Genomic DNA, 23,323 nt, shown 5'->3' with positions numbered 1-23,323 from the left:
ATTCCGACCAATTGCAACATTTAAAAAGTTTTTTGTACATATCATTTACTACAGTAATCCGTCTAACTTTACAAAAATAACTCAAGTTACTTGGCCCAATTTAAAAAAAGTTGTTGTTCTGTTTTAACACGTTAGCTACCGGGTGCTATTTAATAGGCTCAGTAGATCCAACGTTCATCAGTCAAGGAATTATTATTAAAGACTTCAATTGCAGTAGCTAACTCTATTTATGAAAAATAGCAAGAACTCTAATAGAAAAACGTGACAATTTCTTCTGTAACTTTGATCTAAGGGAAAATTAATAAGCTTATTATCTACAAGCACTAAAATTTAGAAATCTCTTAATAGTGTACCGGTCAGTAAAGTGATAAAAGGTGTGCGAAGACTTTTCTGACTGACTGTGGAAGCCGCTAAAATTTGCATCATGTGTAAACTGCTTCACATAAATCTATGTTCTGTTAAAACGTGGCGGCAAACTGCCGCGAACTGCCCGTCTACATATATTGGCCCTATTACTGTCATCAAGGCGCCTTTCCATGGAACAGGTACAGATTGAAATATGTGAAGATATTCCCGTGTAGAAACATCGAGATAGGGTAGATGTCCCAAATACTGCCACCTTAAAATTGTAACGTAACTTCATTTAATCATTTGGACGTGTTGTTTAACCTAAAAATCGTCTCAGTTTGTTACATACTAGTATTTAACATTTCTTTCATTAAAATATATAGTTTCATACATTAACCATGAAGAATTAATTAATAATTAACTAAAATCTGCGAGCAATCCCAGTGTCCTTATAACTGTCACCGCAAAAATTAAAGTAATTCTTATATATTCATTTTATACAATAGATATAGGTTGAATAGTAAAATTACGGGTCTTTCTTTAGTATGACCTCACCATTACATGCTACTTACGTAGTCGCGTTTTCAACGCTCAATATTGCACTTTCATTTTTAAATATTAATTTTCAAATACCAGGTACATGAAAACACATGTATTTCTTTGTTTTTACGTAAAGTAGAGTCCTAATTTAGTAATACGATTTTTTTTATACAATTCTTTATACGTTACATTTTTATTACGTAAACTGAGTACAGTGGCAATATTAGGGACAGTGGTAGTAATTGGGACTCTACATGGCTTTCAAGGTGAGAAAAAGAAGAAAGCGACTATAATGGCGTTTTGTCCAAAAATATGGCTTAGAGAAAAGCGGCTATAATGGCGTGTAGTGCCTAAAGAGTTAATCACCGGGACCTTCTATTAAACGATTACCATTTCAAGATGTATCCCGACAATTTCACTAATGCGCAAGTCTTCGTCAATCAAAAAGTTTTTACAAGCTTCGTCGAAGAATTTATTGGCTCTAGAATTTCTTATGACGAAATAAGCAGATTTTATGTGTCTCGTTTGCAATATTTTGTAGATTCTAATAGTTTTCGTCTCGACGAATAAAATTTACTTTCGAGCTGAATCATACTTGTATTGTGCTTTATACAATTACAGAATCAGGATTTATTTTTGGGTAAAATAAAAGGCAAGAGTATAGTATAGATAACAACGTTGATGGCGCCTCGAGGTTTCCCTTTTCTTTCCTTTTCCTAATACCTCCGTCGCCCGTATCCCTTCCCTCGCCCACTCGTTGCCTCGTGACTCGATTACATCTTCTTTGACTACACAATCTCGGCAACCCCTCAATTCAGCCAATTAATTAGTACTTAATGAACAAGCTTTGAACTGCATTCTCCATCGTCGACATCGTCGTCGTCGTCGTCGTCGCGACGCAGACACTAAGAAGCGTACGATGGAGACGCGTTGACGAGCTGCATGAAAGGGGAGGGTTTGTCTAACGTCTCGGGAGAACATTTTATAGACGGAAAACAGGACACTACAAATTATTCGGCTTGTAAATTCAATTGAAATTACGAAAAGAAGCTACTATTCGCTACTGATGTTGGATGACCCACCTATTTACTTTGAATCAATTATGTATAATTGCGATCGCGCTGCTCTTGTCATAAAACAAATTAGTCACCCTTATTTTGCTCAAAGTTCAAACTCCTACTTATTCATCTTGCACTAAAGCCCACAAATATCTTTCCCTACCCCAGAATGATAGTAGAAGAAATGGGGGTCTGGCCAGGTAGCGAGGTAAGATTGGGTATCGTATGTAAACGCTAACTAAAAGATACTAGACACGTAACGAATAAACCAATAGAAAGCTATTATGTTATAAAAGTTGGGACGCTAACGACAATGAGTGGGGGAGCATGTATCTTTTGTTTATAGCTGTGAAAATCGGTGAAATTGTTTACGTGGTACGTCGATCTTATTTCGTGTAACAAACAAATTTATAATACATATATTTAAGAACGGCAAGTGCATTGTTTTTCTTATATTATAATCTTCATTTCATCTACTTTAATGTGAAATATTCGGACTTAGAATATCCTTTTATTTGTTTTACAAATATATTAATTTCTGGAAAACAGTGGTTTGAGCCAAGATGGAGGATAATGGGGTACCTTATTGTTGAGGGTTACACTACGACTTGGAATAAAGGCGCATAATTAACTATAACTAAAAATTGTACACACATTTAGAACCGGGAAGCTTTTACTTCCCTTTGACTTCCTGCATCTTCTCTAGACCCTTGGACGCCAGGTCGAAAATAATACATACATTTAATCAATAATAATAATGGAAATAATAATATGTAATTCCGAAGAAATACATATGTGTATCCATTGTGAGAATACAAAGGCAAACCATCTTGTTTTATTTTCGGTACCCTGTCTTATCCCGTGGTAGGGGTAAGACGGTCTCCCTCTGTTTTTTTTTAAACTTAATAACATAAAAGTCTGACTTTGTTAACTTATAATTGTATTATGATACATGAAGACTTAATTAAGAGGTACAATTATCATTTATTTGCACTTTTTCTTAGCTTCACTATCATACCTCTCCCCCCTCCTATATGAGGCCCTACACAATTTCATAAAGAGCTCAGCTGTAATTTATACACGAGATCCGAAACATCATTAGGAATATCTCAATTCTGCAGTACAGTATACTTAAGTCGTGTCTATATGCAAGTCTAACGGCACCGATTATGAGACACGAACCTAATATGAGATCCCATAGTATTTCCACAAGAAACAGTTGCAATACTGCATGCGATGTTTACAACTATTAAAACAAATGACAAGGTTGCTTTGAAATGATTGTTTTAGTAAGATGCTAATAAGTTTGTCTTTTCTCAACGCTAGTTTCTAGATATAGTCATTTACAAAGAAGCTTTGTATAACATTAAAGGTAAGTTATTTGATCAATCTCTTTGTTAGCTTTGAGTCTTAGTATTATCAACTAATTTTATTATCTGAACTTAGGATGTTCCTAATATGGGACCCTATACGGTTTATAATATGAGATACTTGTTATGTCCTTACAAAGATTCAGAAGAGGATCAAATTGTCAAGAAAGATAGTTTCGAATCGGAATTGGAAGTCGATGCCGAACGTTTATTTTGTTCGTGCTTTTATTTCAAGGATCATACCGGTGAACAGTGGGTTCAATGCACCAAATGCTACAGATGGGTCCACGAATATTGTGAGGCTACTGATGCAGCCTTTGTATGTTCAAATGATCTTAAAAAGGCAACAAAATAAATGACTTTAATTTTAAACGATACTTTTGACGTTTCATTTCAATTGTAAGCAGGATCTGATATTAGCAGTTTTTTAAAACTAATTTTGTATTCCTTTATATTTTCACTGTTTTCGTAATAAACAATAATAGATTATGAAACTAATATTGTTCAGAAGTAAACAAAGCCTCGGATAAAATTTTTGCTAAGGAAAAACTTGTTTCAAATCATTCCAGGAACCTCTCATTTTCGGGAGTCAAAGCTGGTTTGGAACACCCTGTATACTTAATGGTATTGAATATGGAACATAAAAAATAATAAAAATTAAAATACAGAAAAATGTAAGAATTAGACCCTCTGGTCTTCCTTGCTCGATGCTTCAAATTTGGATGATATTTAATTGGAATCGAATTAGTATTTTCTGATATCCCACGAAACCAAAATCTGTTTTCAATTCTTTCGGTACCTGTAGATGTCTGTGATCTAATTGAAAGCGAAAGATAAGAGACATAGCTGTTGTGTTTTTTACTCACCGCTTCTATTTTCGCTGTCTGCTGGTTTCATTTGGATCGGATGTCGCATCTGAAACAGGAAATATGAAGTTGTTACTTCATTTGTAGCAGAAAAACATTTGAATTTTGCAAACGGTTGGGCCGGATTGGCGAAGAATTACATAACGATGCACAAAATGACGTTTTGATATTTGATTTGGTGTCCACTGATTTGAGGCTAAAGTACTTATGTAAACCCCTCTTAAGGAATCTTCTGTGGTTAAAATTTTTGAAAAATTTGGCAGTATCAAATTGATTTTTTGCATCAGAACAACTATATGGGCCTGGAATAAATGATTTTCCTCACAACCACAGAAGACCCTTTAAAATTTTCCATCGGGATAGCTTCGTGTACGGTTTGTCAATGAAGAGATCTGATAGCCTATTCGGAATTGAAAACAACAAGTCTGTACTCTAAACATCCTACGACGGTTTCACAGAGTTTACCTTCGCGGAATTTATCCTATTAAACGAATGATCGTTTACATATTAATCCATTTACGTATTCATTACGATTTCGTGGTACGTGGGTCCGCAAATGTTTCATTTCGAGCAGGAAAAGACAGTTTATTATTGAGGGCGTCATGGAAAATGCCGCGTTAAAGTCGTTCAGGAACGAGGATGTATAATTCGTTCGTAGTACCATTGGGACATTCCTGAAATATGCAACAAACCTCTACTCTACTTTCCGTAGTCACTGCTAGTTTTCACGTTGCCATCGCGGCAAACCGTGCGCCTACATAGTTTCATCCGAGTAGATTCTATCGCGTTCCATTCGAACCGAAATCGTTTTCGCTGCGCCGTAGTTAGAAAATTGACTCTTTTATAATGTAACAATTACAACTACGTACTTCCGGTTAAAGTACATATGTACGTAGCTACACTTCGTTGTCGGAGGAGCAGATACACGGACTCGTTAAGTTTTTAAAATTTCAAGTTTCTATTTCGAGGTTTATCACGACTCTCCGTAGAGTTTGTAAATATTGTTAAATATTAAACGAGATTCCGTAGAGGGCAAATGTTCCCGGCGAAATATTGGGTTGCGGGGTTTAAAATGGGAACACCTTCGGTGTGTTAAATCACGTAATTACAGTACCATGCGAATTAATGTGGATATAGGTTTCTCTTCGAGAAACGTAATCGAAGTCATGAATTATGAATTCAGCTTAGGTTAAATCTTATTACAGGTCAAAAGTACGTATTTCTCTTGTGGGTTTATTTTACCGTTTCTTATTAACCCACTACGTTCGAGGCAGTGAATTAAGACGATTAAAAGAAGGAATAAATTATTTATTATGTATGAAAGTATACAAGAGAGAATATAAATGCTATTAAACAAATGTTTTGATCAGTACTTTTTGTGCAAAAACATGTTGCGTTTGTGCAACTTTGTGCAATGTTTTGGGTATTGAACAACGTAAATAAATTAATTCGTATATTGTTTTGTCGAAATATAAAATATGTACTATTAACTAGATACCTTATTATAGAAGCCCACTACACGAGAACGATACACCAAAAAACTACCACGATTTCAAAAAAATTAGTTTATCATTAGTACTACAAATATTTCGATTTCTTCAAATTCCAAAATGTCGTAGGATCTAAGAGGAAGTAGAAATAGTGACGCAAAAAATATTAATCAAATTTTTGAAGTCCCTTTCACTAGTGCAACATGAAGAACAAAATTCAATAATGTAAATTCGCTGAAAAAAATTGGGAGTGAAATGTTGCGTTAATGCAACCTTGGGTCCTAATAGGCCAATAAAAGTGAAGAATATGTTAGATAAAGACAGAATAAGAAGGTTGATGCGTAATTAAATTGCGAAGAAGGTCACGCACGTAGTCGGCGCAGTTAGCCAAAGGAGAGATCGGGACCGACGAATGCTGTTATTATTAAATAAACAGAATACGCGATATACATATAGTTGTGACAATAAACGGAAAACTGTAAAATCATACCTATGGGCTTCTTAATTTCTCTTTTTCATACAAATACTTGGCAAAAAATTCGGATGACCATATCTTCTAAGAGATGTGTGAAATAAATATTCAAAATTACTCTACAGCATTAGCGTAATTACATAAATACTACAATCATAAGTTGTGGAAGAAAAAGGAGAAGTATAGATGCGCTTAGCTATGATGTTACAGTTTCTGTTTCTTTTATTGTCACAACTATATATCGTTTATTCTGCTTAGTAACCATAGACATATACATATGTATAATAGACTGCGCGGCGCGGTCTTATGATAGGGATGAAGCGAGACCGAAGTAGCGCTGGAGAAACTCCTCTCTTGCTCGCACATCGCAGAGGGAGGGGAGAAAGCGACTGAAGAGCGATGAGGAAAACGAAGTTGCATGCATGTAATGCTTCCGCTACAGCCGTAGGAAAATCCCCCACCAACTGCCCCATTAGAAAGAGAGGAATGTTACTCCAGTTATTGTCCTCTCTGCCTAGTGTCGACTTCATCCCTACCATAAGACCGCGCAGTTTATTATATACACGGTACGTTCAAAAAGTTCCCGGACTGATTTTTTTTACAGATATACTATTAGCCCCATCTCTGAAAACGAGATGATACTAAATAATTTAGACTTTTCTTAGAACCCTATAATTTTCGTGTTTCCCAATGTTCATTTGTTTATTAGTACTACGCCGTTAAAAGTTGCATGATTTTATACGTTGTCACGATTACAACCATGGAGCAACGGGCTGCAATTAAATTTTGCTTTAAAAATGGAATTAACTGCGATTGAAACTTACAGAATGATGCAAAAAGCATACGGACATGATTCTTTGAGTCGTGCTGTAGTTTTTCAGTAGTTCAAACGATTTAAAGAAGGTCGTCAGTCACTTGAAGATGACAAAAGAGAAGGACTACGTTTGGTAAATTTCATCGAGGCGAATGTCGAATGTGTTCGTCTCTTTTTGTCGAACGACCGTTGTTTAACGATAAAAATAATAGCTGACGAATTAAATATTAGAATTCCACGTGTGAAGCCCGAGCTTCACCGACCGGGTGAATGATTTCTGCTCCATGACAACGCACCCGCACATTCGTCAATCATCGCCGTAGAATGTCTGGCAAAGAAAAGCGTAATTGTTAACCATTCACCGTATTCGCCAGATTTGTCACCTGCCGACTTTTTCTTATTCTCGAAAATCAAATTGCGAATCAAAGGGACCTATTATGAAGAGGTGAATGGAATAAAACAGGCAGTAACCGAGCAATTAAACAGGATAATACAAGAGGAATTCTCAAAGACTTTCAAAGCACTGTATACGCGTTGTACTGAGTGTGTAGCTAGAGGAGAGATGTGTGTAGAAAACTGAACAATAAAAATTCCTTAATCAACAGAATACAATTTTTTATTACACCAGTCTTGGAAATTTTTGAACATACCGTGTATGTCTATGTTAGTGACACAAAAGGGAATCGAAAGCTCGTATTATGACTTATGACCATTCTAGCCGACGTTCAATAAAACAGTGGCCCTGCCCGTTTGTTGTCGATTGTTATTCGATGGTGACTTTCAGAGTGACCTAGGTCAGGCCATGATTATCGGACCCAATCATAACAAAATTCTTGTGACCTTCTTCATACTTTAATAACGCTTCCACTTTCTTATTGTGCCTTTATTTCACAGGTGCGGGTCTAAAATGACCCAGCATCCGCCGTTCGTATAACTATTTCTGATAATGGCCATGCGAATGTTAATAAACAAAGCAATCTGCAAAATTCTATTTCAATCTCCGCTTGTTATCGTAGTCGTGAAGCCATAATTTTTTCACGAAAGATACGTTATTAACCGCACGCGACACTAACAGCGTCATTTATTGTAATTTTCTACTGGACAGAGTAAGCGAGTGTTGATAGTAATCTTTGAGATTGGACATCAGGTGTTGGTAAGATGACGCGATTGCAACGGTGTCTCTGCGTTTTGTGTGAGTAACGAACGTTTGATTCGCGTCACACAGTGATCATAGATGTTAATCGTATCTGATTACTTGAATGCATTACCGTGTGTTTAATGAGAAATATTTACAAGACGAGTTGTGGCACTGTTGGAAAGACGAGACCTCGTGAAAGATGTTTATAAGGTGTGAAACGATCGTGAGCGGTGAGATCACCGTAGAGGAAGAAAATATTATAGCGACACTGACGACTGATAATGTGTTAATAACGTCACAATAGTAAATAGTTTATAACGTGAACGTAATACAGAATGTAACAAAAGTGTGGAGAACCCGGAAATAGGGGACTCGTGAGGTGATTTGAAACAAATTTTTCCTGAGCAGAAATGTTATCAGAGGCTTTGTTAACGAAATATTAACGAAAAACCTCCACTAATCAGAGCGTGAGTCTGCTAGCCGAGTTCCCGCTACGTTGGCTACCAATCGCAGCGCGTAGTGCATTCTATTTCCGGGTCCTCCAACATTTTTGTTACACCTTGTATATAGAAGATACGAAAGATGATTGAATGTGATTTGAACTACCAGTTACCAGGCTATCTGAACTATAGAGACATTATAATCAGAGACTGGACATCGCTAAATTTGCTAAATCCTACGAGACAGAGAGAGAAATATACCAAAAATTTCATTCTTAATCTATAGAAACCTCTATAACGGTATTTTGTTATGTACATGGACATATAAATAATATTAATCATGACAATGAGGACCAGGAATATTTCTCAGAATTTCTTCAATGTTTATCAATGACAAAATCAGAAATAAGGAAAAAGATAGTGCAAGGTAATATATTATTAAGTACAAATAAAATACCAGACCTTACTAATAATTCTATTCATACAAGAATGACAACGCTCGAGTTAAACTCTTTGTATTAGATAATAAAATTGTATTTCACAACCACAATTATGGATAAAAAAAATTGTTTTTCTTCCATTTTTCATTTTACCTTATTTATTTCACTTCATTTATGTTATTTTATTTAATTATTGTAAATAAATAATACAGGCGTAATAATTATATGAAAAATATGTTAGTAACTTAATATTATGATTATATAAAATAAAATATTGTGAATATACGTATGTTATATTCATTACTATCCAATTTTGCATTTCAACATAAAAGATATTAGAAAAAATTAGAATTATATGGCAAGGAATCTTTTTTACTAAGTTTCAAATATTTCTTTTTTTCAAATTGTGTTACAATCCAGATTAGCATAATTCATGGATTTAAAAATGAGCTGGCATAACAAAGATTCGGCGAACCCATCATAACTGGCTGGCTCAAGTCCAGTCTCTGATTATAGTGTCTCTAATCTGAATTGACGTTACTTAATTCGTTAACTGCCATTTGTCCACTACAGTGGACGCCTACTTTATCACCTTAGTGACAATATTTGGAACATTTCTTAACGGTTGGCAGTACGACATTTCCTTAAATAACGTCCAAACATTAGAAAAAACGGCGTTATTGGGATTACTAATGCCGTTACATATATTATAAAAAAAAATTTTTAAATGATTTAAATTATCTTAAAATGACAATTGGTTCTCGATTTTATGAAATAAAATTTTCAATACAAGATACCGAAAAGATACAGTCAGCGGTTTAAAAACGAGAAAAAGCATTTTGAACTCTCTATAGGCAATGCAAGTCGTTGAAGATCCAAGCAAAATTTCATTATTCCCGGACTTTCCACTGAATTTGTATTTTTTCACTTAACGAATCATTGTATGATGTAGTAGAGACTTTGAGAAGTATTCCAGAATTCTGTAAGTTTCAGATTTCCTGAAAGTCTAAAACTGTAAAAAAATTAGGCTTGGACATTCAGTTTGCCTACGGGGTGTGAGATAATATGTCTGTCTACAGAGATTTAATTACTTAAGAAAAGTTACAAAAACGATCGACTAAATTATGTGTGTTGTTGACAGTTAACGAAGATCGTTGAAATTGTATCAAGTGCGATAAGATTCGATGAACAACAATGGGGAATGTTGCTGAAAAGTTTCTACCTGGTTTCAATTAGGTTGAATACATTAATATTCATAAGTTATACAAAAAAACATTATTGTTATTTGTAAATGAACCATATTCTATCAAACTGTGGCAGACACGAGAGCGCGTCGCAATTTCCTTGTAAACGAAATTCTTCAGCACGCATAGGGGCTCGCAAGGACAGACGCTTGTCGTTCCAATTCCCCGTCGAAGGAAGGCGCGGTGTGTCTGTCGTTCCGCATCGATTTGCTTCTGTAAAATTCCTGAGGGCCGCACGAGATATTTTCCGCGGGTGCACGTGACAGGACAAAAGCGAATGCACGCGGAAAATTAAATTTCCCTTCGTTTTGGAACGCGTGTATACCCATCCCCGATCCGTTTTTTTCTTTCTTACCCGCGACACAATCGAAGTTTCGCTACAGGCCATCCTGAACGTTAATACGTCATACGACGCAAAAACAACGATTTTCATCGGGTCTGGTTTCATTCATTCCGCTTCGAGCCCGTGATTAATTGTTTTCGTACACGATGGTTTGGAATTGTTATGAAATCTGTTTCGAATTCTTCTTTTCTATTGACAAGGTCGCGATAGTTGGTTTTATGACGGTAGCCATATTGCTTGTTGAACTCTTCAAACTTGGTATTGTATATACTACATTATTTTAATTATTATTATTATCATTTGTATCCAAGGCTGAGTAAAATATGTATTGGTCATTCCGCACCAGGCGGATCATATATGTACGTACATGATATCTGAGATTTTGTTCTCGAATGCAATTTGCTGCCTATGTGAAAATAGGGAACGATTTAAGTGCTCATTTTGCTGGTTTCGAAATCGTTTAAAAGATACAGACCCTTGAAATTGACGTTTTACGAAAACTACCTTCACAAAAGAAGTCTTATTTCCGAAATTATTAAAGGTACAAACTTTATTTCCTTCTCATACTAATTTTAACGGATCGTTCGATTTAACTGTGTTTGTTTTATACGTAAAGTTATTTTTTCAATGCAAAAATATTGAAAATATGTTTGTTCTATAATGTTAAAAATATTTTTGTTTTACAAATTTGGTACCCGGTTTAAGTTTGAAAAATTTTGGGAAAATATGTCCGTCTTCTGTGATGTTTCCTCTTTAAAATTTACTTTCTGAATTTGCAGACACTCTAAAATTGTGGTCGGAGTAAGCCAATAAATGTCTTGGCGTTCGCCGATTCGAGTAACTACGCTGCACGGTCGACCGCTCACTTCCGGTAGTCTCTGAAAACCTGATGTTTTTTGTACTATGGACGGTATTAGTTAATTCGTACAGTATTGTAGTCGATGCAATGAGATTATTGGTACTGTTTTCTAATTTAAGTTTATGTTTTAATTCTTTTCACATGTCTGTGTCTACTGTATCAGTATCAGCAAATGGACTGTCTCTATCTGTTAATAATTCTTTCTGAATAAGAGCGTTAAATTTATAAATTATCGCTGCTATTTTTTTACGCGATTGTAGTACACAGCTGGATAATGCAGACTGACCTACCACGGGCATTAACGTGCACATTATATCTATTGCACTTTCATTTTACGTTTCGCGAATTCCATTAGTTTCGGAGCTACCACTATTTCCAAACTGAGAATTAACAATACTCAATGGTTCTGCTTGTGCAGACGTCCTGTCCGTCCGAGATGTAGCTGATTGTTCGGGTAATATTTCATTTTGAGATGATGTTCTTTTCCAACTTTCAAGTCACTTGACACGTAATATTATCACTCGACAACAGTCACGCACTAATGATGGTTGAGGAATATAGGGAAATGAAGGAGTAAGAGGTTGATGGTGATCTACGTAAGTTTTGACTTACACGAGAATATGAGGTCGTTGGAATGGATTGAAACACTACCATCGAACTACTTTCAATGTCTTCAAATTCCGTACTGGACACAACGAGAGCTCTTCGAAGACTAATTCTCAGGTATAGAGGATTCATTAATATACAGGGTGAACCGCAAATCGTGATCAGTAGAGATTACTCTGTTATTAGCAGTCCGATCGAAAATGTTTTTATCAGGTATAACATGGTTTCAAGAGAGCTTTAACGTGATTATAGCAAAGTTTTTGTAAACTCTTTTTTTTCATGATTTTGCAAGGTCACCTTCAATTTTTTGCAAATACACCTATAATTTTTTTACGCCTATCTGTTAGAGGATTTCAAGACCAATTCGATAAGTATCATAACATAACATGTGTTACTTTTTTTTCATCTGGGTCGAGAAAAGATTAAAGAAATATTCGAACTGTAATATTACAAAGAGTATCGTATGCTACGCCATTGTACACGTTCCTATGTTGAGCTCTTGCCTACTGTTTGTAAACATTTCGTTCTGTACATTGGAACACATCTGATGATATCTACTGATCACGATTCGTGGTTCACTCTGTATATCGAGAACGTTTTGCAAATCTACAGAACCCTAATGAAAGGTTTGTGAAATATTATTACTACCTTTTGTTTATTTCCATTACTGCCTTTTAAAAGGTGTCATAGCCATGTAACACACGACAGTAATAATGAAGTCGTAAAAGAATTAGGACACAGGAAAATAATAAAAACATTTATTCAAGCGACACCAATAACCCCGTTTCGTCGACTACAACACTGTACGACTTAATTAATATCGTCCGCAATACAAAGGATATCGGGCTTTCTGAGTCTACCTGAGAAGAGTGGTCGACCAGGTCGAGCTAACCTGAATCGCCGGATACCACGACCTTTGTCGGCCTGTTCCAATCATAATTTTAGAGTGTCCACGATTTAAAAAAATGATGCTTAAGGAGGAAAGGTCACAGAATATGGATATATTTCTTCAAATGTTTTCAGAGTCGATCAGGTAGTCAAATTTGCAAGACAAAAATATTTTACCTTTTTTTGCATTGCAAAAATAACTTTACGTACAAAACAAAGAATTAATTAAAAAGAACAACCTTTCACAATTAAAATGAAATAAAAATGAAGTTCGTATCTTTTATATCTGCTGAGATACAAATTCTTTTGTGAAGGTAGCGTTCGTAAAAATCGGTGAAAGTTCCCAACATTGAGGGTCTCTATTTTTTAAACAATTCCGAAATCAGCAAAATGATGATTCAAACAAATTCCCGAAAATTCGAACTTTCACAAAGATGTTGAAAACAGTGTTAGTGAATGATAACGCCATCGAAGGGCATCCCTAAAGTCGATAAAAACTTGTTTCATTTGTTTACTACGATTCAAATAAAAATTATAAGTTTCAATTGCTTCAGCTAAATAATCGTATGAGCTGCCAAATGTTGACCACTGTGCTCCAAAGGGTTAATGCATGAAAAAAAAGGAACACCGAATTTCAATCCAATATTGGTTGAATCGTTTAAACAGAAAGAAGGGCGTACACTGGCGGCCAAAAATACGGGACCAGAGTTCATGATTGATGGAACAATAATTAATTATTCTGTTACGATGTAATAAAATTTACGGAATCAATACACATACAAATTATTTCCATTCAGTTTTCGCGTATTACTTTCATCTAATCTTTGTGGAATTATTTCCATTCAGTTTTCTTTTCTTACAAGTTTTCTTTTCTTATACTTTTCATCTAATCTTTGTGGAATAATATTTTTCTCTTTCTTTAATTATAATTAAATTATAATTAAATTATATTAAAATATATATATATTAAATTATAATTAAAGAAAGAGAAAAATATTATTCCACAAAGATTAGATGAAAAGTATAAGAAAAGAAAACTTATAAGAAAAGAAAACTGAGTGGAAATAATTTGTATGTGTATTGATTCCGTAAATTTTATTACATCGTAACAGAATAATTAATTATTGTTCCATCAATCATGAACTCTGGTCCCGTATTTTTGGCCGGTAGTGTACGCCCTTCTTTCTGTTTAAACGATTCATCCAATATTGGATTGAAATTCGGCGGAATTAATTATAATTAAAGAAAGAGAAAAATATTATTCCACAAAGATTAGATGAAAAGTATAAGAAAAGAAAACTTATAAGAAAAGAAAACTGAGTGGAAATAATTTGTATGTGTATTGATTCCGTAAATTTTATTACATCGTAACAGAATAATTAATTATTGTTCCATCAATCATGAACTCTGGTCCCGTATTTTTGGCCGGTAGTGTACGCCCTTCTTTCTGTTTAAACGATTCATCCAATATTGGATTGAAATTCGGCGGAATTAATTATAATTAAAGAAAGAGAAAAATATTATTATTACACATGGTCCCACTTTTGGTTGGTAGTGTATATTCAAGGTGCAAGAACTCTGATACGCTCGTAAGTTTATTTCTCGAGCAAATCGATAACCGGTCGCGGGTTCGATCTTCCCGTGGACCAAGTGTGTACAAAAATCATGGAATCGGGGCGCAATATAAAGGTACCACGGAGAAACCACTAAACCCAAACGCAGGGAGTCGCGTTTAGCATAGATATGAATTTCATACCGGCTCGCGCCGCGATACGTGAAATTCCTTCGCGTCTGGAAGATCGGGAAGATTCGCAAATAGAATATCTTCAACTTCCGCTCCTGAATATTATGCGCTTTAAGCGAGCGTCCCGCGTCGCCTTTTGCCCCGCCGCTGCTACAACGAACGGCTACTTTGCCGGGGGAATGAGAAAACAAAAGAATAAAGTAAAAGAAATTCAGTTGAATTTTTCAAATTGCTCACCGGTGGATTTTTCTTTCTGTTCTTCTTGCAACGGAATTTCTGCGCTGTTCAACCTACCGAGAGAAGGAGGGAAACGGACACGAAAATTAATTCTCAAGCGTTCAATTTTACATTGGAAAAGGTTTGCGATAAAAAATGGTTCCTGTTAGTAACCATGCAGAGGAAGTAACCTCATTATCGTACACTTTTATATAACAACTTGTAGTTTATTGGAAAATAGGGTCAGACATTTTTCTATTATATGACGTTTCATGGAAACATGTTTATCGATTATGTGTTTGGCAAAAAAGAAATATTTTTACATACACGTGGAAAAATTCTTACGGTAGTAGCTTTCGTCGCTTTTTGGTAAATAAAAAGACTGATTCCTAGTATTTTCTACGTGATACTAGAGTATACATGCGGTAGTCGATATTAGATCACTTGAGATTATTTTACTAAATTATCGTACCGTACAGATATCACAAACATGGATCTGCTTATTTATTTCTTTGTTCCATGTTTTACGCCTTGCTGCAAGAGGCTCATCTACTGCTATAAGGAGAAATAGTTAACCGAATTGATTAAAGGCGTTGTTGCAATATTGCATAGTACGAAATTAAGGTATTGTTGGAATGCGATATTTAGGAACTTTGTACTTGTAACTTATGAAACAAGAAACATTAACTTTCAATAGAGAAAAATTGATGTTCTATCTCTACAAACAATAGTCTAGATCTGCGCGATGTGTGACACACACCTATCAATTAATCATATAATACTCGAGTGTATAAAACACAACTCCTTAAGAGCAAGGTACGGATTGACCAGGGACATCAAGGCTTGCTTGAATAAAACAGAAGAGATCATAAAAGTTTTATCATGCATCAACGACGCACATCTAAACAGAACCCTGTAATCAACTACGATCAATTGTATTACCTTACAGCATTAGGATTCCTATAAAAGCAGATTCGTAAGATAGACTATTACATTAGGAAACTGTAATTATCGCACAACTCATGTAAATAATTGACAAATGTAGTCGCTAATGACCCTTGGTCGATGCGACGATAAATAAACAAAAAAAAAAATAGTTTAGACCCTAGATACTGAAGGTGATACGATGAAATCGAGAATTTATACCTATTTTCAGGCAAAAAAGAATTTTCGGTAGGACGAGTAGAAAACTTGAATAAATATGTGAATTTACTATTAAAAATAAAGTCCATCTGTTATTCAAAGGAGGTTTTGTTGTTTACTTTTGAAGGAATACTCAAATTTAGTATACAGTAAAGGCTACATAAGAGTTGGATAGGAAGTTCCTCGTGAGAGTTTTTACTTCATCAAGTGCATGCTTTATTGCCCTCCTCTCCCCTGCGTTGGTTGCCGAGGCTCGAACTTTGAGAAAAAAAAATACATTTGTAAGGTGCCGAAACGATGCGTGGTGCACCGTGAAAGTTTTGAAGCGGTCCCAAGTTTTAAACTGTCATGGCCTGGCTTGTATGGATGGCCCGTCAACAAATTTCGAAAGGAAAGATAGAAATGGTTGGTAAGAGATTGAGAAAACAAATAAATCTCTGCATGCAGTCTAAAGGACGTACTTTTGAATGTCAACTCTAACCTTGGAACGCCACCCTGAGGTTGCCAGCGACCCCACAAAATTTGAATTTTGTCTTCGGATTTGAAAACAAACATTAGAACATTAAGCTTTTCTTTAACTTCCTTTATTTGTTTTTACCAGAAATCACAGTGTGCAATTACTATTTCATAAGGTGTTTAAAGAAGAAGTAAAGAGGAATGGTCGAAAATAATAAATAGCATTTTCAATATTAAGATTTTATTTTAGGTCACCCGCGACTCCACGGTGACGCTACAAAAGGGAAGGGTGTAGTTCTAGAGTAAAGAAGGTGAACATGGTATTACTAGTACCACTTTACAAATTTAGAATTAAAATATTTCATAGACTAATGGTTTTTTTCGTATAAATAGCTTAATATTTTTTTCTACAGTACTACGCGTGCATCTTCAAACAAATTACTCATATCAGATTATTTTCCCCTCGAAATCATTGAACTTTTATTTAAAACACTTTTCGATATTACCAACGGTTTTCAAATATTCACGAGGATTGATTCGTCACGTTAGCTGCCACAGTGAAAAAGGCCGTACGTAGCCAGACACGCTTTATTAATTATTTTACGTCATAAATCGTCGAAAATATATGCCGTTAGTTCATGTAATATAGACTGTTTGTTTCGTTTTAAATTATACTGCGATATTAATTTTACGCAAAAATTTTGTAACAGTATTTAAATAATCCAGCCTGTTTGCATTGGCAGTCATCGTGTTAAATGGCTCACCCTTCTGTACATGGCACGTCGAGTGACTGTCACGTGAAGTCAAACGCGAAAAATGTAACTCGACGTGGAGGCGTGGCGAGGGCCGTTTAAAATGTCAACAATCAAACCTGGCTGGTAATGTCGCGATACATCGTGAAAAATCACGGGCGCCCTGCTCGCTGAATAAATGTGTAAGCCGCGAGAGATCGCTTGTCCGTGATTAATTTCCTCTAGGATATTAACGCGACGGATTTTCGCCACGTGCGGGATCGAGTCGGTGATTTAGAGGGCAGGTTGAATTCAGACTATCAGGCGGCTATCCAACCAACACAGGTCCGCTTGTGTATTATTGATTACCACGAAAGAGAGTCCTCGCGGTTAATTTACGTTCGATGAAACGTCGACACTTCGGAGAGTGGTTTTATACAGTGGGTGTTAAAGAAACCCCTTTCAAAAAAAGGGTCCAAATCTTTAGAAGCTTATAGGTCAATGTCCCTATTTCTGTTCAGTACGTACATTTGTTATTTAATATAAAAAGTTAAATAATAAATTAGTTATACAAAAAATTACAGATGCAATTGGTGTATAAAGGTGGAAGGAGACGATTGTTGGTCGATTGGCATCCGTTTTATAACAGTTGCTACATCCGTCCCGAGTCCCCCCTATAATAAAGTGACTTCTGGGTTTCTGACTCCAAACACAATTTATCGATCACTGAAAATACTGCTTGTCGAAACTCTCTGCAAAAATAACCACTTTCACTCGTTCACGTCGTAAACCACGCCGTTCAGATATCCTAACACATTGCGGAGTATTTTTTTTAATTTTTGGTCGAATATTTCGGAAACTTGAAAGAAATATTTGACGAGTTCGATGCCACTTATTACTGCGTTACAAGTAGGGGTGGGTTGGGACCTAATTTTTAAATTCTCGAAACTCGTATTTGAAACTTTATAAGATTCCAAAACTCTTGAAACTCGAAGCTCTCAAGCTTTGAAGCTCTAATTTGATTTTGGAACAAGAATATTTTGTTTTAAGAAATGGTCTCAACAAAATTTAAACAAAAACATAACAATACATTCACTGATATCTTTTTTAGCATTAAAACTCGATATCTTAGGAGTTCCTATTTTCTAAGTCCACTATAGATATAATATTACAATGCATCACGGAAAAATAAAGAAACTTTCACGAATCAAATGCTGTTGACCTGCACTTCTACAACCACAATCGTTTGTCAATCTGCCTGTATTTTCATTTTTAAAGAATTCCATTTATTCAATAATTTTATATCCTTAACAACAAACATCGATCATCAAACATTCACGAAGCACCTCGCACCGAATATTCAAGATTTATTCACCGATTTTACATTTTTCTTACCTGAGTTTCGAAAGCTTCGAATCACGAAGAAAGTGCAAAGTTTAAAATGTCGAAAGCTTTCTTGGATTTCGAGGGATTTCTAGTTCCCGACGTTTCGGGAAACCCATTCCTAGTTACAACCACTCTCGACAGATACATAGAAAATGCAAAATGATGCGAGAATATCTCGTGAACCGCCCCTAGCAGTTCCCAGTGTGCCAGTAAAGATCGTTCAATAAAAAAGATCGACAAGCATCCGACTGATCACGAGCTAGTTCTAGGACAATGACCGTGACACAAGTACGGACAAGGGTAGTGACTTAAAGTTGCACCACCGGAGCCCAAGCGCGATCGCGCCCCTTTAACAGACACACCGCGAGATATCCTCCTCCTCCTCCTACCCAGTTATCCTCTCTCGTGTTTTTTTCTCTCTTCTTTTCTCTACCTTCGCCACGAAACTCTTCAATTTCACCTCCCCCCCCCTTCCCCGCACTTCTGCTTCGGGGAACTACAAAAGTGCTACTTCTCACTTTCACCGTCTGCTGACTCTGACTTTTTAATCTCCGCGACTCGCCTCCCGTCACTGAGGTGCGCGCACTTTTATAATATTCGAGCCCCGTGATTCGGGGACGAAAGGGCGCGAATAAAGGGCGCGTGGGATAAAGGACAAGCCCAGTAGGGAGGAAGGGGGGGGGGGTTGGAACGACTGACGGATTTAAAAGTTACACCGTTGCCTGTGGTAGCCGTTTCAGCGAACGGAACGCGATCTCGAGTTAGGACGAATATGACGGTGGAGGGGGAGGGTGGGGAAGCAGAGTGGACCGAGATGTCGGTTCGCGAGTATTGAAGTCGGTCGAAGGAGTTTCGTGAGATTCTGTCTGCTTCCAAAGTTTAAGCTTCAAGGGCTATTCTTGCTAATCGTGGGATAAGGGCGTAATGATCCGGGAGATCATTTCTTTTGTTCCGGGAGAAGTTCCTTTTATTGACTTTGTTTTCGAACGTGCTACAGGAAACACTTGTCGGAACGAAGCCTATGGAAGTCTGGATGAATCAACAGGCTTCTAACGACCGTCTCAAATGAACGTTTAGTGACTCTTAACCCTTTTAGTACCTTAGAGCCTTTTCGGCTTTTTTCGGCTTTTCATTTTCAATATAATTTAAGCAAATATAATGACACTTTATTGTTCTAAAATAGGATTACAGTGGAGCATACGTTTACTGGATAGGAATAATAGAATTGAAAAAAGAGTGAATATATCTTCATTTTTAAGAGAAATATGTTAATCGATACCTTCGGAATCGCATATTTATCAAGGTATTTTTGGACAGTAGCCGGCAAACTTAGAAGGTATTTAACTTATATAAGGGTTACCTTTTAATTTATAAGGGTTAAGGGAGTCACACATTAACGTGGTTGTTTTTTGAAAAATTGGTTTCTAACAAAATGGTGGCTATTTAAAGTTAATAGTACTGAGTTTTCGTTAAAAAGTCGTTCGATTTTTGGCTTTAAAAAAAAGCTTGGCAACAGATAAAACGAACCTACGTTAAGGACTAGATTTATTCGTAAATATTAAGAAAATGATCATCGTTTAGGTGTCAGATGAACCCTTTGAAAATGCCGATTGTCACCACAAACTGTGTTATCAAAAAAGGCGTCTAGTAAACCTGGCTGTAAAACGGATATTTTCGTTATTTTCTTATATAAATATTTGGAACAATTGTTCAATATATTGCCATTACAAAAGAAATAAGAGAAGAAATAGGAAAATGTACTAGTTTCTTCTATAGTTTTTAACTCTTAGTATGTAAGTCTTTTCTCCTTACATCTTTAATAGCTAAGTATGTATGTACAGGAGACTTCTGTGTACCTCTATAAAATTTACTTGTACTACTACTTTTATTTACTTTTACATCAATTTTATCTAAATCATACCGCAGACAAATGATACATTTCAGAGGTCAGTGGAAAAGAGGCAGATGCCACATCTACGTCGATTTTTAGTTTTTTTTTCCCCATTAACAAGCTGTAACAATTTGGCGCCCATTCCATGACCTTCAAGCACCGTGGCATAAACTGTTTCGTAAACAGAAGCATATTAACATTCCTTAACATTGAAAGCAAACAAATTCTTAGTGGAAAAGAGACCCATGCGACTCCTTCCTCTTTCACATTCCAAATCGGACTGAATAATACGGCACAATCATAGTCTCCACAGAAAACTGTTTTCCCGCATAGCCGTAATATTTGTCTTAGATTGTTACAAAACGTGTCACATAATATGAATTTTTGAGTTAAGATTTGATAGTAATTGACATTTACCATCTACTTCAATCACCAACTAAAATAACTACGAGTGAATACCGAATGTCCCGAGAAAATTAGTTTTCCTAAAAGTAGTTGTAATGTAAACTTACAGTATTGTGGCATGCGCCCCTTTTACACTGAGCACCTTGTTTCTTCACACAATCCAGTTAAAGAATCTAATGCGTTCAAACGGACATTTCATATATTACGACCCGGATACTATACGTTACAGGAAACAGGAAGTTTCTCGAAGCTGTTTTCCGCCTTCTTCCGTCGCAACACAGCCATTCTTCCTTCTTCCGAGAGGATTATAAAAATTGCCGTCTCTCCCAGGTCGCTACGAAAACGGGGTCGAGATTAAAAGTCACGATGCGGCCGGGAGTCAGCAGCAACCAGCGGGACCACGGCTTTCGTTGGGAGCTGCGGAATTGCTACTTTAGCAGTCTGGATGCGGGCTAAGGAGGATAAAGAAGCCTCGCCGCGGAAACGAGCGGAAAACGAGAATACGTAAGCAGCGGCGTAACTTTAAATCGAGTTCCGTGGCATCGGACCCGTTTCCCGCCACTCCATCCCCCACCCCCACGGTGGGTAAAACACGAAGGAAGTAGACACGGCGGCCATTCCTGTTTCCGGTCAAGTCGACTCTCGTGGAATTGCAATTTTTCGGCGTTCAGTGGAAATTAGAGGCCGTCAAGATGGAATTAGACAGAGCTGAACGAGTTTCGTCGACACCTTCGCGCTGTTAAAGTTGAACGAGATTAAGGATTATGGAACCGAGCTAGCTTACGGCCGTCGTCGTTCCGCGGAGAAAACTGGGGGACCTGTTGATCACGTCGGTGTACTATTTTTGTTTTATCCAGAGCGGTGGGACGTATTTTTTGTTTGGCAAAAATCTGTTCTGTGCAGGAAGCGATAGTTTTTTGATAAGTAGGCTGCGAAACTTTATGGAAATATCAATCTTTAACGATTTATTTCCGTAAACTGAAGACAAATAAAAATTTCTTTCCTGCACTGCAAGTTCTATGAGGTTCTACAGAAAATGGAAACTATACTAAAATATTTTCGAACCTCTCAATGTATTGAATTTTAGACAGTCAGGTACGCTGTGAACGCATAAAATTCGCAATCTAGTGATAAATAGTGTTAAATTGGACGTGAAAGGCGTAGGCACGTTTTTTGGTTGATAAATGCGGAACGGGATGACGACTGAAATTGGAAACTGTTAAAAGTGTTTTCGAAAGATTTCCAAGGAACGTTCGAAACTGTAATTTATTATGAGGCTGTGAATCCTTATAGATTTATGGCATCTTTTAACCTGTAAAACCGAGTGCAATGAGAATTTTAGTCGAAGTTGATACTTTGACTGCCGCGTCACCCAAATATGGTGACATGTACATTTCAAGGAAGCTAGATTATTGGATCTAGGTATTTGATATCTGTGCTGGATAATACGGTTAAATTTCTTTGCGTAAAATTTATATCGCGGTATAATTTAAAACAAGATCAATAGCCTCTGTAAACTAAACGCATATATTTTCAACGATTTATGGTTTAAAAAACGAAATAAAATGTGTCTGGCTACGTACAGACTTTTTCACTGTGGCAGTCAATGTGTTAATAATTCGTTATTATAGTAGTAAAATCTTACTCGGGAAACTAGGTATCTGTTTAATTTTCGTTGTCATAAATTCATATTCAAAACTGTAAATTTATATACCTATTTCCAGTCTACATATAATATAGAGGAATGATTATTTGGGAGTTCCTGCAGCATAATGAAACAGTTTACAGCAAGACTTAGGCTTAACAGTTGAAAAGTGTACAAGAAAAACAGCAAACGAAACGATGAGCACTTGTCAATTGTAAGGGCTACGTACTTTTGCACGACAATGCTATGCCACATATGGCAAAGATTACCCAAGAAGAAACTGAACCAAAGAGAGGAGTTTATTGAAACGTTTTTCTTATCGAAACGAGCTATTCTTTTTGCATCAGAATTTGACAAACTGCTACATTTTATTAAATAGCTTATTAATTACATTTGCTACTAACCTAGTTGCGTATTTTAACGAATGCGATCTATTGTAGTAGGCTGCGCAAGAAGGTATCACCCACTGGTAATCCTTCAAAGGGTTGTCACTTAAATGGGAAAACGTTGTATTTAATGACGATGGAATAGGTTTCACATTAAGGTTCTTTACGAATTTTTTTAAAAAAGTAATACAGTTGATGTAAAGGAACGGTAATTACTTATGATTCAATCTAATAGGGTTAGGGACACGAATTTCGCCTCCGTGCGTAATGCTGTTCCTAATGTATCTATAGTGTCAAATACAGCAGCCAGGTGGTAATTGTGTAAACCTATGTTAAATATAATTGTAATAAGCTAGCAGAATAAATAAAAGCTTTCATAAATTTCAATATAAGTTACAGTAACT

The 23,323-nt window shown here is 36.2% G+C and overlaps 1 protein-coding gene across 7 annotated transcripts in view; it reads right to left on the bottom strand.

Moving 5' to 3' along the window:
- Window positions 1-23,323, bottom strand: part of LOC107186411 (CUGBP Elav-like family member 2) — a 476,981-nt gene that overhangs the window by 159,403 nt on the left and 294,255 nt on the right. For all 7 annotated transcript variants that reach the window (XM_015574265.1, XM_015574267.1, XM_015574268.1 and 4 more), the window contains exon 4: window positions 4,183-4,231. In XM_015574265.1, the coding sequence (XP_015429751.1) occupies window positions 4,183-4,231 (49 nt within the window). The remainder of the gene's footprint in view (window positions 1-4,182; window positions 4,232-23,323) is intronic.

Source organism: Dufourea novaeangliae, unplaced genomic scaffold (genome assembly GCF_001272555.1).
Source record: "Dufourea novaeangliae isolate 0120121106 unplaced genomic scaffold, ASM127255v1 scaffold78, whole genome shotgun sequence".
Classification (NCBI taxonomy): domain Eukaryota; kingdom Metazoa; phylum Arthropoda; class Insecta; order Hymenoptera; family Halictidae; genus Dufourea; species Dufourea novaeangliae.
This window is presented reverse-complemented; position numbering and strand designations above follow the sequence as displayed.